Genomic DNA, 19,301 nt, shown 5'->3' on the forward strand with positions numbered 1-19,301 from the left:
ATAGTTTGCACAAACTTTCTACCATCCTATAGGTTTTCTGTTGATAATTTATTTTGCTATGTAGAAGCTCTTTAGTTTGATCCCATTTGTCAATTTTTGCTTTTATTGTAGTTACTTTTGGTATCTTTGTCATGAAATCTTTGCCCATTCCTATGTCCAGAATGATATTGCCTAGGTTGTCTTCCAGGGTTTTTATAGTTTTGGGTTTAACATTTAAGTCTTTAATCCATCTTGAGTTGATTTTTGTATGTGGTGTAAGGAAGAGGTCCGGTTTGAGTTTTCTGCATATGGCCAGCCAGTTATCCTAGCACCATTTATTGAATAGGGAGTCGTTTCTCCATTGCTTTTGTCAGGTTTGTCGAAGATCAGATGGTTGTAGGTATGCAGTCTTATTTCTTGGTTCTCTGTTCTGTTTGATTGATCTGTAGGTCTGTTTTTGTACCAGTAGCATGCTGTTTTGGCTACTATATAGCCCTGTACTATAGTTTGAAGTCTGGTAGCATGATGCCTCCAGCTTTGTTCTTTTTCCTTACGATTGCCCTGGCTATTTTGGCTCTTTTTTGATTCCATATGAATTTTAAAATAGTTTTCTCTAGTTCTGTGAAGAATGTCAGTGGTAATTTAATAGGAATAGCATTGAATCTATCAATTGCTTTGGGCAGTATGACCATTTTAATGATATTTCTTCTTCCTATCCATGAGCATGGAATGTTTTTCCATTTGTTTGTGCCATCTCTGATTTATTTGAGCAGTGGTTTGTAGTTCTGCTTGTAGAGATCTTTCACCTCCCTAGTTAGCTGTATTCTTGGGTATTTTATTCTTTTTGTGGCAATTGTGAATGGGAGCTTCTTCCTGATTTGGCTCTCTGCTTGACTGTTACTGTTGTATAGGCATGCTAGTGATTTTTGCACATTGATTTTGTATCCTGAGACCTTGCTGAAGTTGTTTATCAGCTTAAGAAGCTTTTGGGCTGAGACTGTGTGGGCTTTTCTAAATATAGGATCATGTCATCTGCATACAGAGACAGTTTGACTTCCTGTCTTCCTATTTGGATATCTTTTTTCTTTCTCTTGCCTGATTGCCCTGGCCAGAACTTCCAATACTATGTTGAATAGCAGTGGTCAGAGAGGGCATCCTTGTCTTGTGCCAGTTTTCAAGTGGAAATGGTTAATACTCCTCTAGTTTCATAGCAAAAATTAAGTTGCTTGACCAGGCTCAAAAGCAGAAACCAAGGGAATATGTCAGAAACCAGATGCAAACCGTCTCTATAAACGGTGCTGACAAGCTAGTACAAGTTGCCCCCTAGTCTTGACTCTAGCACAGGACTATATTCATCACTAGTTAGAACATTTCATTCAGGTTTGGCCAACAGTTAGCAACATGACTGGTTCCAGGTGTTCCCGGGGATAAACACATGGTTGCAATAGACACTTACGCATTCCACACGCTCTTACCCTTGGTTAAGCTTTTTTAATCACTTGTCATCATTCTTCTTTTGGCATCTTTTACATTATATAACAGAAAAACAAGAAGATAAACACCAAAATACTAATCATTTGTAGTTACTGAAGTAGATTATAACTTTTAAAAAAATTGCAGTTTACCAGATAATCCAGTGAAAACTTGTTCTTAATCATGTACAAGCTTGACAGTTTTACCTCTTTCTACCACAGAAAGTTGAGTTTTGTGAAATTTTATAACAATTATTAATCTAGTTATTTCTCTGATAATCTAGTCTTTTACCAGAAGACCATCTTGTAGGGATTTTAATTCAGTTTCCTTATACATTTGCTCATTCATTTGGTCATAGGATGTGTTCATATGAACCTCACCAATGATACCGTTTGCACCAAGTAGCAATTACATTATGATTTAGATTGCTTACTAAATGTTTTCTCATCTTTCTCAACAAAATCAGGTCTTGCTTATATACCAAAATGTTGTAATTGACTGAGGCACCATAAGTTTCCCATAAATTCATTCTTTTTGCTCGCTCTGCCAAAATACCAGGCCATTTTCCTTGCACTACCTTGGCTTTTAATTGAGGAGCGTACTTAATCCTTCTTGAGTCTGGGTACATGTGTCTTCCCATCTTTATGTAACTTCCCATCTTTATGTAACTGTTGAGTTTGTTTTATCATTTTTCCAGGCTGCTTGCCACCATTTCCCTTCCTCCTGAAATAACATTTCTTGTCAACAACCAGTAGGTCATTAAGTCGTCTTGCTCAGTATGTCTCTTTTCATTAAAGGCAAATCGGGCTTACCATAGGACTCATAGAACTGTGCCAGTGTTTCTGCCCAAATTGGTTTAACCACCAAATAAGTTGTTGCCATTGAGTTTTTATTGCTTGAATATAGTTTGAATATACCTTTTGGATCCAAAATCTTTCAGGAACCTTTTGAGAGATGGCGGGCGAGGGAAGACAAAAGTTTTCAGTTCCCCGAGACAGTGTCTTATGAGTAGTAATTATTCTCAGCAAAAGATCAGGGCTATAAGTGTGTAAGCCCACCTAGTTATCCTTTACTTGGTTTCAGTACTAAGAATTTTTTTAACCTTAGTGCCTTCCGCCCACAGAAACAAGGTACATAGGCATTAGAGCACATGTTACTATGTGTAGTTGGAAATGCAGCAGTTATTTTATGTCTGTGTTTCTGGACACCTTTCTTAACAAATCATAACTGTGTTTAATAGTTACGTGGTGGTCTGTGACTTCGTTGTTCAACAAAATCGTTTGTGTGCATTTCAGAGACAACGTGTCCTAATTTTGCCTCCCAAAAGTGGTTCTCTACAATAGATAAAACCAATGGGAGCCAAAAGGCAAGCATTAGAATTATTCTGTGTTTATCCTCAAGATGTTTGTTATTAGCATCATCAAGATTCAGACAAAATTCTACAGATTAAATTATTAAATCTCCTGCAACCCATCTTAGACAGCTTCAAATAAAGGAGACAATTTCATCAGGTCTTATGGGCATCTGTAAATACAGCTAAGAGCATTCTCTTGCTCCCAGGCTCTTACGAGATACCAAAATAATGTTACCTTTCTCTTTTGCATTATTCACTTATTGGCTCCCTTTCTGAGAGTAAAGACTTTTCCTCCTTTCTCCTGTTGTTAGTTTTTTACCCAGACCTTGATCCTTGAGTTAGGAGACCATCAGATTCGGCAAGAGGACTTACCTGTGGAGCTGACAGCAATGTGAGACTGGCCAGTGCTTTTCCGCTTCGTCCATTCCCAGTCACATGATGTTGAGGTGGATAACTACAAGTTTATAGGACTGTCTTGTCCACATGTGAGGAAAGATGAAAAAAAAAAAACATTAATTCCAAGCTTAGATAGGTGAAAATAAAAACAGTCCATTCCATCATTCCTCAGACAGTTATATTTAGAGGTATTATCTTCATGTCATGTTTGCAACTGATCCTTCTTCCTGAGCTTGTAAATGTAATCCATATCCATGTTCTACATGATCAGTCAGAGAAAAAGAAAAATGTTCAGAAATATGGAGGAAATTGTTATCAGTTCCTGTGTTATTACTCCACCCCTCCCTTATTTTTCCTGAAGTATCTCTATAATTTGTTTAGTGTTGAGTCCCCCTTTAATTTCATGCCTTTTATGTTTTGACACACATTCCATCATGCAACTCTGTCTCTCATTACCACTTTGAAAAGTGTTTCAAACATTTGCTCCAATACTTTGTGTTTGGTGAGGTATATAAGTTAGTCTGTGGTAGATAATGGTTGTTAGCACATTGTTGAACTGCACCTGCAGTAAAGTGAGTTTCTTTATCAAATGATATATAAGTAGGAGGTCTAAATTGAAATTGTTTCTGCTGCGGCCTCTAATAATGTTAAAGGTGATTCCTGCAGCTACCAGGTATACACATCCAAATGAGTGTGTATTGTAGACAAGACCTGTTGCTGTCCACATGGAACCATAGATAATGGCCACCATAATTCTGTGTGAATGTATGTTTTCACTTCTTTTAGGTATATACCTAAGAGTGGAATTGTTGCGTCACTTAGTAACTGTAATCATTTGAAGAACTACAGACTGTTTTCCAAAGCAGCTGCACCATTTTACATTCCCCCCAGCAGTGCATGAGGGTTCTCACTTCTCCACTTCATTACTAACACTTGCTTTGTTATCTGTATTTTCCTGATGACTTACGAAGTCAAGAATCTTTTCACATGTGTATTGGCCATTTGTATATCTTTGGAGAAATGTCTGTTTAGATCCTTTGACCTTTTTTTTTTTTTTTTTTTTGAGACGGAGTCTCGTTCTGTCACCCAGGCTGGAGTGCAGTGGCGCAATTTTGGCTCACTGCAGCCTCTGCCTCCAGGGTTCAAGCGATTCTCCTGCCTCAGCCTCCCAAGTAACTGGGATTACAGGCGCACACCACCATCATCCACCTTGGCCTCCCAGAGTGTTGGGATTACAGGCTTGAACCACCATGCCTGGCCCCTTTGTCCATTTGTCCATTTTTAATTGGGTTATTTTGCCTTTTTATGATTGAGTTGTAAGAATTCTTTATGTAATATTGATACAAATCCCGTATCAGATACATGATTTCCAGATTTTTTTCCCCCATTCTCTGGGTTGTCTTTTCTCTTTTTGTGATGGTGTCTTTTAAAGTGCAAAAGTTTATTTCGGCGAAGTCCAGTGTATCTCTTTTTTTCTTTTGTTGCCTGGGCTTTTTGTGGCATATCTAAGAATCCTTTGCCAAATCTAAGGTCATAAAGATTTGACCCTGAGTTTTCCTCTAAGAATTGTATAATTTTTAAATATGGTATGAAGATCCAGTTTCATCTTTTTGCATATCCAGTTGTTCCACTGCCATCTGTTGAAAAGACTATTCTTTCCCCCATGTAATGGTTTTTTGGCAACCTTGTTGAAAATCACTTGATGTGTATGGGTTTATTTCTGAACTCTCAATTCCATTATTTGGATCTATAGGTCTTTTCTTGCACCAGTATTACACTGTGTTGATCATCATGGCTTCCTTAGTATGTTTTTGAAATCAGGACACATGTGAGTCCTACTTTATTGTTTAGGCTTTTCTGGGTCTTTTGCAATTTTTTATGAATTTTAGAATTTGCGAATGTCTACAAAGACTGTGTTAAATCTCTGGATCAGTTTCGGGAGTATTTTCATCTTAATGTTAATTAAGACTTCTGGTCAATGAATAGGGGATGTTTTCCTTTTATATCTTTAATTTCTTTCAATAATATTTTGTAGTCTTCAGAGTATATTTTTATGCTGTTACGAAAGGCATTTTTTTTTTTAATTTAAGTTCTAGGGTGCATGTGCACAACGTGCAGGTTTGTTACATGTGTATAAATGTGCCATGTTGGTGTGCTGCACCCATTAACTTGTCATTTACATTAGGTATATCTCCTAATGCTTTCCCTCCCCGCTTCCCTTACCCCACTACAGGTCCCGGTGTGTGATGTTCCCCTTCCTGTGTCCAAGTGTTCTCATTGTTCATTTCCCACCTACGAGTGAGAACATGCGGTGTTTGGTTTTTTGTTCTTGCTATAGTTTGTTGGGAATGATGGTTTCCAGCTTCATCTATGTCCCTACAAATGACATGAACTCATCCTTTTTTATGGCTGCATAGTATTCCATGGTGTATATGTGCCACATTTTCTTAATCCAGTCTATCATTGATGGACATTTGGGTTAGTTCCAAGTCTTTGCTATTGTGAATAGTGCCGCAATAAACATACCTGTGCATGTGTCTTTATAGCAGCATGATTTATAATCCTTTGGGTATATACCCAGTAATGGGATGGCTGGGTCAAATGGTATTTCTAGTTGTAGATCCTTGAGGAATCGCCACACTGTCTTCCCCAATGGTTGAACTAGTTTACAGTCCCACCAACAGTGTAAAAGTGTTCCTATTTCTCCACATCCTCTCCAGCACCTCTTGTTTCCTGACTTTTTAATGATTGCCATTCTAACTGGTGTGAGATGGTATCTGATTGTGGTTTTGATTTGCATTTCTCTGATGGCCAGTGATGATGAGCATTTTTTCATGTGTCTGTTGGCTGCATAAATGTCTTCTTTTTAGAAGTATCTGTTCATATCCTTTGCCCACTTTTCGATGGGGTTGTTTTTTTCTTGTAAAGTTGAGTTCTTTGTAGATTCTGGATATTAGCCCTTTGTCAGATGAGTAGATTGCAAAAATTTTCTCCCATTCTGTACGTTGCCTGTTCACTCTGATGGTAGTTTCTTTTGCTGTGCAGAAGCTCCTTAGTTTAGTTAGATCCCATTTGTCAATTTTGGCTTTTGTTGCCATTGCTTTTGGTGTTTTAGACATGAAGTCATTGCCCATGCCTATGTCCTGAATGGTATTGCCTAGGTTTTCTTCTAGGGTTTTTATGGTTTTAGGTCTAATATTTAAGTCTTTAATCCATCTTGAATTAATTTTTGTATAAGGTGTAAGGAAGTGATCCAGTTTCAGCTTTCCACATATGGCTAGCCAGTTTTCCCAGCATCATTTATTAAATAGGGAACCCATTCCCCATTTCTTGTTTTTGTCAGGTTTGTCAAAGATCAGATGGTTGTAGATGTGTGGTATTATTTCTGAGGGCTCTGTTCTGTTCCATTGATCTATATCTCTGTTTTGGTACCAGTACCATGCTGTTTTGGTTACTGTAGCCTTGTAGTATAGTTTGAAGTCAGGTAGTGTGATGCCTCCAGCTTTGTTCTTTTTGCTTAGGATTGACTTGGCAATGCGGGCTCTTTTTTGGTTCCATATGAACTTTAAAGTAGTTTTTTCCAATTCTGTGAAGAAAGTCATTGGTAGCTTGATGGGGATGGCATTGAATCTATAAATTACCTTGGGCAGTATGGCCATTTTCAGGATATTGATTCTTCCTATCCATGGGCATGGAATGTTCTTCCATTTGTTTGTGTCCTCTTTTATTTCGTTGAGCAGTGGTTTGTAGTTCTCCTTGAAGAGGCCCTTCACATCCCTTGTAAGTTGGATTCCTAGGTATTTTATTCTCTTTGAAGCAGTTGTGAATGGGAGTTCACTCATGATTTGGCTCTCTGTTTGTCTATTATTGATGTATGGGAATGCTTGTGATTTTTGCACATTGATTTTGTATCCTGAGACTTTGCTGAAGTTGCTTATCTGCTTAAGGAGATTTTGGGCTGAGATAATGGGGTTTTCTAGATATACAATCATGTCATCTGCAAACAGGGACAATTTGACTTCCTCTTTTCCTAATTGAATACCCTTTATTTCTTTCTCCTGCCTGATTGCCCTGGCCAGAACTTCCAACACTATGTTGAATAGGAGAGGTGAGAGAGGGCATCCCTGTCTTGTGCCAGTTTTCAAAGGGAATGCTTCCATTTTTTGCCCATTCAGTATGATATTGGCTGTGGGTTTGTCATAAATAGCTCTTATTATTTTGAGATACGTCCCATCAATACCTAATTCATTGAGAGTTTTTAGCATGAAGGGCTGTTGAATTTTGTCAAAGACGAAAGGCATTTTCTTAAGTTCATTTTTGGATTCCTCATTCCAAGTGCGTAAAAATCCAACCGATTTTTATATGTTGATCTTACGTTTCACAGCCTTGCTGAGTTTATTAGTTCTAATTGTTTTTAATGGATTTTTAGAAGTTTCTATATACAAGATCATGTTATCTATAAATAGAGATAGTTTTGCTTCTTTTCTATCTTCTGCAACTGCCCTGGCTAGAACCTTCAATACATTGTTGAGTAGAAGAGGCAAGAGCAGACATCCTTGTCTTCTTTCTCATCATACGGGCAAAGCATCTAGTCTTTGACCATTATATATTATTCATAGATGCCCTTTAGATCCATTAAATTTGTAGTAGCTACTAAGCCCCCCAGTTTATTGTCCTGAGAGGATTTTTAAATCCCTTTTAGTTTTTTTGTCCTGAATAATCCTAATCTTTTCCCTACCATTCAGCCCTATTAAGAAGGAACTGAGCTAGGTCTATGACAGCCTTCCTCACATCATTAGAAACCTGTGTCAGTACAGTCTCGTAGTATGAAACTAAACATGCGACTATGCCTACATGAGACTTGCAATACAGAATTAACTAACATGGCCCTTGGTTTATACTAGTCCACAACATAAGGGGCAAGTGCCAGAAAATACTGTTGTAATTCTGATTTATTTAGTAATGTTGTTAATCTAACTCACAATGTAAATGCTATTTGGTATAACTTTGGTATAATTGGTAAAAAATAATTCGACTGATTTTATCAAAACATTTGATAATACTAATATTGATGAATTGGGAACTTGACTTAAAACCACAAGGTATTCTCTTGATGGAAGGTGATTGGTTAGAGAAAGAACTACATTGAGTTAATTTTACATTGAATCAATATACTGGTACATTTTATAAAGTTCGATTTTTTTTTTTCTTTTTTTTTTTTTTTTGAGACAGAGTCTCGTTCTCTCACCCAGGCTGGAGTGCAGTGGCGCAGTCTTGGCTCACTGCAACCTCTGCCTCCCGAGTTCAATCAGTTCTCCTGCCTTAGCCTCCTGGGTAGCTGGGATTACAGGCACGCGCCACCACACCTGGCTAATTTTTGTATTTTTAGTAGAGACGGGGTTTCACCATGCTGGCCAGGCTGGTCTCGAACTCCTGACCTTGTGATCCACTTGCCTCGGCCTCCCAAAGTGCTGAGATTACAGGCATGAGCCACCGCGCCCAGCCCATAAAGTTCAATTTTTAACTGACAGAGTAAGTAAAGGGGTCATCAAGCTTGTACAAGATTAAGAACAAGTTTGCACTGGAATGTTTGGTAAACTACAGTGTTTCTTTAAAATAAACGATTAGAAAAGAATGATGATGAGTAATTTGGTTAAGAAAGCTTGGTCCAGGGTGGGGACTGTACAAGTCAGGATTAATCTCAGCTGGGCTACTGTACCCCTGTGCTTATCTCCAAGAATACCAGGATCCATGGTGCTGATGTTTAGCCAAACCTGAATGAAGTATTAACTAGTGATGAATTCTGGGCCTGGGCTAGAGACTCCGATAAACCAGGGGGCAACCTTGGGCTGGCTTGCCAGCATTGTTTAATAGAAAATGTAAAGATTGATTTTACATTTTTCACCTGGTTTCTGTCATGTTCCCTTGGTTTCTGCAGTTGAGCCTGGTCATGCTGGTCATGCAGCCCAATTTTGCCTAACTGACCAGAGAGGCATAAAAGACCTCTCCTTGAACAAGAATCAGGTTCTCCTGGGAGCTATGCCTAGAAGTTCTGGACCCCTCTAATGTTTCCCTGTGCCTGCTTTCTCCTTGCATACTGTGACCTCTACCTTTAATTAATGGCTATTAGCCACAAGAATCCCAATTATATGACCCATATACCATCTCATTTTGAAAAAAATATGAGTTGTGGCTTTTGTTTTATTTATTCTCAGAGATGGCCATCTAGGACATGTATTCAGCCAACAATATTTGCTCAGCTTATACATCACAGAGTTGTGTTACAAAGCCATCATTCCTCTGTTCTTTGATGAATCCTCAACTTACTTTATTCTAGAATAAACTTTTTTATATTACAAAAGAAATCTCATGAATTTACCTTCAGGTTCACAATCCATACAAGAAATTAGCAAATCGCTAATAGAGAAGTTTTGGCTGTTGTGATTGGGTTCCAACATTGTAACTATGACTTTTATTCCTGATTTTGACAATGTGGAATGAGATGTATTAACTTATAAATACTGTGTTGCTCAAGTGAGACTAAAAGCACAATCCATGCCACCTGCACCATAGCCCACTTTCAGCATAAAGAAACTCGAATGTATTCTTCAAGTAGTACACATCCTACATTGGAAGAATGTTGTTCTAAGATTTTATAGATAACTGTTGCTCCTGTGAAATTTGACAGTGAGATTCCTTCTATTTTTAGTGTAATAGGAAATGGCACCAATAGTATGCCATAGTATATATTTTGGGGGACAAAAATACTATGCTCATTTCACCACTTTATTCCTCTTTATTTCATGCAATTTTAGGTAGATGTGTATACTAAAATCCAACACTATCCCAAAGAAAGACTGTTAAGAATAACAAAAAAACTAGCATATTAATCTCTTTTCTTGGGAATATTGAATATATTTCTTGTTACTTGTATCTAAGTTCTGACTCTGATTTTTACAGGGGAAACAAGGCAAACACATTTTATATGGCTGCAGTGAGCTTTTTAATGCTACACAGTTCATAAAACAGGTAAAGTATACATTTGTTGTTTGTTTCTGTTAACATACCCCTAGTTGCTATTGGTATTTTTCAAAAGAGAGAAAGAAAACCACTTACTCACCTGAACCAGCTGAAACCAAAGCCATCCAGCTATACCAAGATAAGGTGTTTTCATGGACGACTAAGAAAACCTTGATAAGTAATAATGTTTCCAGTAGGAGTTTGCCCAACCTTCCAGAACTGAAAGCCTTTTCTTTGGCTTTTAATGATCCTTTAGAAATACAAAAATATATGAGAACTGTCAGTAGTGTGTCACTCATGACATTTCTCTTTATATTGTCACAAAGTTAGCACTAATTTTTTTAATTCCCAGGGTTTTTCTTTTCCATCAATTGAACGTTACCTAATAATGTTTACATTTCTTTACTATGACGATGTTTATTGCAATTCCATTTTCTTTTCTTTTTCTTGGTAGAGACAGTCTCTCACTATGTTGCCAAGGCTGGTCTCAAACTCCTGGCCTCAAGTGATCCTCCCATCTCAGCCTCCCAAATAGCTAGGATTACAGACATGAGCCACCATGACCAGCCTTCAGTTTTGTTTAACATTTGAGTTAGTGGTGAACATTAAGATTTATTATTCTAGGAATGCAGTGAATAAAATAGGAAGTGTAATTTATTAAGGGGTTTACAAATATGTTTGAATGTTTCTTTTATGATCTTTTTTAAAAGTTTTATGTATGATTTTGTGTTTTGTTTTAGTTGTCACAACTTGGACAAAAGTAACACAGAAGAACCTTACTATGATAATCTACTTGGAATGTGGATAAATGTAAAAAGAAAGAAGAAAAGTTAGAAGAGCAATATGTTTCCTTCTCTGTAACAGTGTCCTAACAGTGAAAATCAGAGTTATTTGTTAATTTTTAAGGAAATTATATACTTAATATGTATTGATTAAAAGAAACATTTCAGAAATAAAATTTCAACATTGTTCATTTCCTCTGATAAATCAGAAAGTACTAGTATAATAACTAATAGGTTAGATTGAAGCTGGTGACATTTTAAGGTTATCATATTCAAATTTTATTTGATTGGTTCATGAGTCCCCTACTTGTATGCATTTTAATTATACAACTACTTTCTCATAGTTTGTTGGGTATCCATGTTGCCTATAGATTTTAGATGGAGATCTTAAGCCACTTTAAGTTCTCTCCTTCTGGCACACCTATGTATATTTTATCACATAAAGTCCCTCCTTCATATAATGGTGATCAAGGCAACACTAACATGATTTGGAATGGACAAATACAAAACAGTCATCTCATAAAGTTGTAAATAATACGTAAAAGTTAGTGTTTGTTAAACTTGATTCCAAGCTTCTTTGGTATGCAGTACTGACAAGAAGTATTGATCAGTCATACCATTCAGCACGTCCATAAGATAAAAAGCAAGCCAATTGCTTGAAAGGAAGAAAAATAAACAAACAAACACTTCCTATTATAAAGGCCAGGGAGCTTTCCCTCCTAATGAGCCTCATATCAACAGGAGTCTGTAATGTTACAGACAATACACTGACAATATGTACAAGATTCACAGGTCAAGAAAAATAATTCTAGATAGGTAAGGGTCTGTTAATCTGACTGACTTATTCCTGAGACAAAAGTGTGTGGTGGAATGGAAGGACTGAGAATACATCAAGCAGTTTTTGTAAGTAACATAAGTAACGTTTATCCTATGCAGCCAGCCAAAGTCATATCCCTAAAAAAAGGATCCTAGAAAGAACACAGTCCCCAAACAGTAAGCCTCTCTACCTCACTGGGGTATGAGCTGAAAGAAAGAATCTCTAGTCAGGGTCCAGATTATATTTTTTTAACTTCATACAGACACAAGTAATCAGGGTGCTAAAGTTTGATGACACCAGTAATTATAGCCTAGAAAAAAATGTTATAGCAAATGTAATCAAATACTAACCTTGGCTGTTAAAAAAAAGCACTGTGGAAATGTGTTCAGGACAAACACAAAATGGCAGAGAATAGCTCACACCAAATACGATTATTTCCTCTCTTAGTGCCAGCAATGTGCATCACCCATTTACTTTATTCAGTGTTCATCAAGCTTGCAAAACTTCTACACTGCTCCTGACAGTGTACTAATAGTATTTGAAATGTAATTTCAGGACTTTCCCTGCATATTAATTTGTTTAAATGTTGTTATACTGAGTCTTTGAGACTTAAATATAAATATTCTACACATAAACGTCAAAAATCTCTCTCTTCAAGCAATAAATTATGACATAGGGCTAGAGAAGAAAAAAAGATTAAATTTAGGTATAAAAAGTCAAGATCCTTTCTATAAAGAAAACACTGGGCCGGGCCCGGTGGCTAATGCCTGTAATCCCAGCACTTTGGGAGGCCAAGGCGGGCAGATTGCCTGATGTCAGGAGTTCGAGACCAGCCTGGCCAACATGGTGAAACCCTGTCTCCACTAAAAATACAAAAATTAGCTGGGCGTGGTGGCAGGCACCTGTAATCCCAGCTACTCAGGAGGCTGAGACAAGAGAATCTGTTGAACCTGGGAGATGGAGGTTGCAATGAGCCAACATCACACCACTGCACTCCAGCCTGGGCTGCAAGAGCAAAACTCTGTCTCAAAAAAAAAGAAAAAAAAAAAAAAACATTAACTGGAGAAAGATTTAGTGAGCGTACAGATATAAAAGATGTTAGAAAATACTTAAAGGATAGAAAAATATAAAAGCATATTTGAAAAAAACTGGAAGTTAAAAATAAAATACCTAAAATTTAACTCAGTGGATAGTTTAGCAACAGATGAAATGTGACTAAGAAGAAAATCTGAACCAGAAGATGGAGCAAAAGAAATTATCTGCAATGTAACACAAAGAGATAATGGAAGCAAAGGAAAATAAAATAGATGAATAATGGGAAGGTCAACCAGACTGGGCAACAAAGGGAGCCCCCCACGCCTACAAAAAATAAAATTACCCGGGCTTGGTGGCACGTGCCTGTGGTCCCACCACTCCAGCCTGGGAAACAGCAAGACCTTGTTTAAAGAATGGGAAGGTCTAACAGTCATCTGGAGTTCCCAAAGGAGAAAAGAGATAAAATGTGGCAGTGATAACACTTGAGGAGATGATACCTAATAATTTTTCAAAACAGACACCTCCTAGCAGAATAAAAAAAAGTTCACCCCTTGATATCATGAAACTGCAGAATACTAAAAGTAACTCTTAACAAAAACAGTACAAGAAAAATAAGATTCACTTCTAAGGAGGGAGGAGGAAGGGAAGGGGGTGGGAGGAGGAGGAGAGAGCTGACTTCTCAGGTGCAACTGTGAGACATAAAATTGTGGAATGGCATCTTTGAAACTGAAGAAAGTGAACTGCCAGCTTATATGTTAATGTCTAGCAAAATGCTCTTAAGAGGACAAAGTACACACAGACAAAAAAAAAAAAAGTTTGCCACCAGCAGAATCTCACCAAAGGAATGTCTAAAGTGTATACTTCACGTGGGAGAAAAGTGATTCCAGGTGTGAAAAGGATTGAAAATAAAAATTATGTAAAACTAAAACAACATTGTTTGAAACAACTTATGGCTTTAAAAAAAGAATTTAAATACATCACAACACAAACTGGAAGAACTCTTTTTTTTTTTAGTATATGTGCTGCCGAAGCGAGCACTGGAAGAACTCTTAATGATCCGAAACTGTAGGATCTCCCAAATCCCAATTTTTCTTTGCCCTGACACAGGACACACAAAATGCCTTGGCCACTGTGTGACCTGGCTAGCTTCATGTTTTCCCCTACAAGCTTGGACATTCCCAGGCACTGATAAGTTTTTTTATATTGCTGCCCAAAACACTCTTAAGATAAAATGTAGAAGCTAGCCCTGGCTCTCAGCTGTATTCCTTAAACCCCACATAAACTCCATATCCCAATCCCCTTGTTGCAGACATCGTAGAACATCTTTTTTTTCTTACTCCATCACAAGTACCACTCTAGCACCCTGTAAGTTCCCTAATAAATGTTTTGGACTGATTTTGTAATCCCAACCAGCACCATCTCAGAACAGTTGGGGGTAGTCACTTGCAACAATTTAACTGCCACTACTTTTGGGGTAACCAACCACAGGTTTGGCCAGACAGTGTCATAAGGTCCTTGATTGGATAAAATGTGGCAGTGATAACACTTGAGATGATATCTAATAATTTTTTTAAAACAGATAAACCCATTTTGCCATCTGTTAAGTACTCATTAACTTTATGTGTTTGTATATATGTACATATGTATGTATGTATGTATGTATGTATGTATGTATGAGACAGGGGCTTGCTCTGTCGCCCAGCCTGGAGTACAGTGGCATGATTACAGCTCACTGCAGCCTTAACCTCCCAGGCTATGGGAGGTATACGGGAAGGGGTGTGGAGCTTCCGTGTCCTGTGTGGGGCACCACCCTTCCAGCTACCTCCCCATGTTCAGCAACCCAGAAGCTCTTGAAACTCTGTACTTGTGGGTTTTTAATGGAGACTTCATTAACAGGCAGGACTGATTAAATCACTGGCCATTGCTCATCAACTCAACCTTCAGTCCCTCTTCTTTTTATTTATTTATTTATTTATTTATTTATTTATTTATTATTATACTTTAAGTTTTAGGGTACATGTGCACAATGTGCAGGTTAGTTACATATGTATACATGTGCCATGCTGGTGCGCTGCACCCACTAACTCGTCATCTAGCATTAGGTATATCTCCCAATGCTATCCCTCCCCCCTCCCCCCACCCCACAACAGTCCCCAGAGTGTGACGTTCCCCTTCCTGTGTCCATGTGTTCTCTTCTATCCTTGGAGATCAAAGGATAGGACTGAAAGTTCCAACCCTCTAATCACATGGTGAGTTCCCCTAGCAACCAGCCTCCGTCCTGTGGCTATCAAGGAGCCCCCAGCTATCAGGCATCTCATAACCTTACAAAAAGACATTACTTTGGCTATTACAAGGGTTTCTGGACCTGTGTGCCAGGAAATGGGAACAAAGACCAAATCTATATGTGTTATTACAAATCACAATATCACACTGTATGACCCAGCAATTCTATTGCTAGATACCTTCTCAAAAGAACTGAAAATGACTGAACAAATCTTGTACACCAACGTATTATGCGCAATTGCCAAAAGGTGGAAACAACCCAAATATCCATCATTGAATGAATAAATAAGATGTGATATATTCATTCAATGGAATATTTTTCAGCCATAAAAGAGAGTGAAGTACTGATACACGCTACAACATAGTTGAATCTTGAAAGCATTACGCGAAGTGAAAGAAACTAGACATAAAAGCTGCAATTGTATTACTCCCTTTATATGAAATGTCCAGAACAGGCAAATGCATAAAGACAGGAAGCAGATTTGTGGTTGCAGGGGTTAGGGGAATAGAGGATGGGGAGTGACTGCTTAATGGGTACGATGTTTCATTTGGGGTGATGAAAAAGTTTTGGAATTAGTGGTGATGGTTACACATTGTGAATATATGTAATACACTGAATTGTAAACTTTAAAATACATTTTTTGTGTATTTTACATCAATAACTTTATAATTATACTGGGAGATTCTTACATGGCATTCACAAACAGGAAAAAATAAAGATGTAAAATATTTGAAAGTACAATTAACAAACCTTGCTAATTGACTACAGTGAACCTGTACTCAACAATTACAGAACATATAATCTTCTGAAGCAGGTATGGAATATTTTTAAAATCTGATCTTACCATGAAGCAAGCCAAATGGCTGAAATCATTTTGAGCATATCTGAATCACAATGTAAGTTAGAAATCAATAACAGACTTTCAATTCAAAAGCCCACACTGGGCTTAGTTGAGACACAGTTCTAATTAACCCAATAAGTTATAAATTAGGAAATATTTTAAAATGAATAAGTTGAACAACCACAAAAATACTACATATTAAAACGTGTTGATGCAACTGCAGAATTTTAAGGCCCATTTAGAGTTCAAAAACAAATTATAAAAATTAAGGTTAAAATTGATAAACTAAGCATCCATCACAAGAAGTTAGAAAAATAATAAAATCAACAAGAAAAAGGTAGTAAAATGAAATAACAAAGCAGAAATTAATGAGTCAGAATCCAACGTGATAGAGAATGTTAAGGACTAAATTGTGTTACCACCCCCACCCCCTGGCATATTCATATGCTGAAGCTTTAATCTCCAATGTGACTACATTTACTTACAGATAGGGCTTTAGGAGGTAATTAAGGTTAAGTGAGGTCATAAAGATGAGGTGCTAATCCAATAGGACTGGTGACCTTCTAAGAGGAGAAAGAGACACCAGACACCTCTCCCTCTCTCCACATGTGCACAGAAGAAACTCTGCATGAGGACCCAGCAAGAAGGTGGATATCTACAAGCCACCAAGAGACTTCACTGGGAACCAGCCCTGAGGGCACCTTGATCTTAGACTTCCAGCCTCTGAACTGTGAGAAAATAAATGTCTGTTCTTTTAGCAACCGAGTCTACAGTATCTTGTCATGGCAGCCCAAGCTGATATACAGAAGAACAAACTTCTGGCAAAACAGATGGAAGAAAAAAAAAAAAGAAAATGAAAAGACACAAAACTCCAATACTAGGAATGAAAAAAGGGACATTACTACTCATCTTGTAGACATCATATAAGTAAAATGAAACTACTTCATATTAAAAAATGAAACCACCGCTTTCTTCCAAGATGGAGTCATATGTGCCAGGTTTAACCTCCCATCAGAAACAACTTTAAAACTGGACAGAATATACGCAGCAAAAGTTCTTAACACATTGGACATCAACAACAAGGACTGTGATCCCTGAGAGACAGGGAAAAAATGCGAGCGTCCTTAGATTGCCTCGGCTTATTGCCTGGAGAAAGGTTCTGGACAGCGGTGCCAGAAGGGCGAACCCAGGTGGAGACCCCTTGTCTCCTCTAGTTGAGGCGGCAGTTCTGGGAGTCCAAGGTGACCAAGAGGGCTATAGTTTTCAAGGTGGAGTACCAGAAAGGAGAGCGCTGCATAGAGAACTCAAGCTCAGCAGAGGGTTCTCCTCTGTTACAGCTCGACATGTGCAAGTGAAGAAGCTACCTGAGGCTGGGAGAAGAACCACCCAAAAGCATTAGAAGGAATAGTCCTCAGACGGACCAGGAACCAACCAGAATATAAAATTGCATAATTCCCAGAGAATCACATTTAAAAACTCACAAATATTTTGCCTTAGTAGCGAGGAAAAAATAACCTTAGTCTAAGCACTGTTCTGGTCCTACCTAACAAAGCTTGAAAGCAATGCCCAAAAGCATCAAACTGTTTCCAAGTAACTGAACTATATCCCAGACTAAATCTCAAGAATAACTATAGGAATACAAAAATATCCAGCACCCAACAAGGTAAAATTTGCGTTTAAAATCTAATCAAAACTTACCAGGAATGCAAAGCAACAGGCAAACACAAAACATAATGAGGATTAAAAAATCAATTTAAACTTAACCAAAAACATCACAGATGCTATAATTAGTAGATGAGGATAGTAAAGTATTTATTATAGCTATTTCATATGTTCAAGAAGTTAGGGGAAGACTGACCTTTTTGAGTAGAGGCATGAAACATACAACAAAGACCCAAATCAAACTTCTAAAGACAAAACCTACAATATCTATATTAGTCTTCTATTGGTGCTATAACAAATTATCACAAATGTAGTGGCTTAAAATACCACAAATATATTACCTTACAGTTCTAGGGGTAAGAAGCCCAAAATGGTTCTCACTGGGCCAAAATCCAGAAAGGGTGGCATTTTGCATTCCTCGGAAGTATTGATTAGATTTTAAATGCAAATTGTACCTGTTGGGTGCTGGCTATTTTCGTATTCCCACAGTTATTCTCAAGCTTTGGTCTGGGATGTAGTTAAGTTACTTGGAAACAGTTTGATGCTTGTCTTCTCCATGTTGTGAGCCAGTGATGGCCAGTCAAGTCTTTCTCACAATGATATTTGTTTGGTCGTGTCCCCACCCAAATCTCATCTTGAATTGTAGCTCCCATAATGCCCACATGTCATGGAAGTTACCCGGTGGAAGGTAATTGAATCATGGCAGTGGGTTTTTCCCATGCTATTCCCGTGGTAGTGAATAAGCCTCATGAGATCGGATAGTTTTACAAACAGGAGTCCCCCTGCACAAGCTCTCTTGCCTGCCACCATGTAAGACATGCCTTTGTTCTTCCTTTGCCTTCCACCATGATTGTGAGGCCTCCCCAGCCATGCAGAACTGTGAGTCCATTAAACTTCTTTCGTTTATAAATTACCCAGTCTTGGGTATATCTTTATTAGCAGCACGAGAATGGACTAATACACACAGGTAGCATTCTGACGACGACTTTTCTGCCTGTCTCTTCTACATTTAAAGGACCCACGTGGTTACACTGGGTCCACCTAAATAATCCACGATAATGTCTTTATAACACTCCGCCCCTAACACAGCAGAATACACACACTTTTCAAGTACATTCAGAACATTTACTAAAGTATACCATATTCTGAACCTTTAAAAAGGTCTCAATAAATTTTAAATTTACTTAAGTTTTAAAATAAATCAATAACAGAAATGTGGAACGTGGTTGTCACAGGTTAGGCCCCCAGAAGGCAGACTCAGACCACATTTAGCATACAGGAAGGCTATTTATTAGGGAAGGTTATCGGCATGAGGAAGATGATCGGGACTAACACGCATGGCAGAAGGGATAGAAGCAGGAGTAGGCAGCAAAGGCCCAGCCCTCCAAGAGGAAGCTTCAGAGCTAGGATGGCCTTTCTGACTCATCCTGAGTTGGAGTGAAGAGGTCGGTACTTCATACCCCTTGCCAAGTAGTCACTGATACAGGCTGTCCCCAGGAAGCAGGTGTGACTTTGGGCCAGGAGACAGCTTCTGGCCAGGCATATTCCCTGAGGAAGAGGAGTCTGGCCAGTGCTGCGCACACTTTAGCTGAATGAAACAGGGACAGGAAAAGAAGGGAAGGAGCTACCTCAAAGTGGAAAGAAGTGTAGGGGTCACA

The 19,301-nt window shown here is 38.1% G+C and overlaps 1 protein-coding gene across 3 annotated transcripts in view; it reads left to right on the plus strand.

The window, feature by feature from the left end:
* The window catches only part of SCFD1 (sec1 family domain containing 1), a 108,181-nt gene extending 97,001 nt beyond the window's left edge, over positions 1 to 11,180 (plus strand). For all 3 annotated transcript variants that reach the window (XM_003952459.6, XM_003314289.6, XM_009427617.5), the window contains 2 exons: positions 10,163 to 10,231; positions 10,963 to 11,180. In XM_003952459.6, the coding sequence (XP_003952508.3) occupies positions 10,163 to 10,231; positions 10,963 to 10,986 (93 nt within the window). In that variant the 3' untranslated portion in view covers positions 10,987 to 11,180. The remainder of the gene's footprint in view (positions 1 to 10,162; positions 10,232 to 10,962) is intronic.
* The last annotated feature ends 8,121 nt before the right edge of the window (positions 11,181 to 19,301 follow it).

This window comes from Pan troglodytes, chromosome 15 (assembly GCF_028858775.2).
Source record: "Pan troglodytes isolate AG18354 chromosome 15, NHGRI_mPanTro3-v2.0_pri, whole genome shotgun sequence".
Lineage (NCBI taxonomy): Eukaryota > Metazoa > Chordata > Mammalia > Primates > Hominidae > Pan > Pan troglodytes.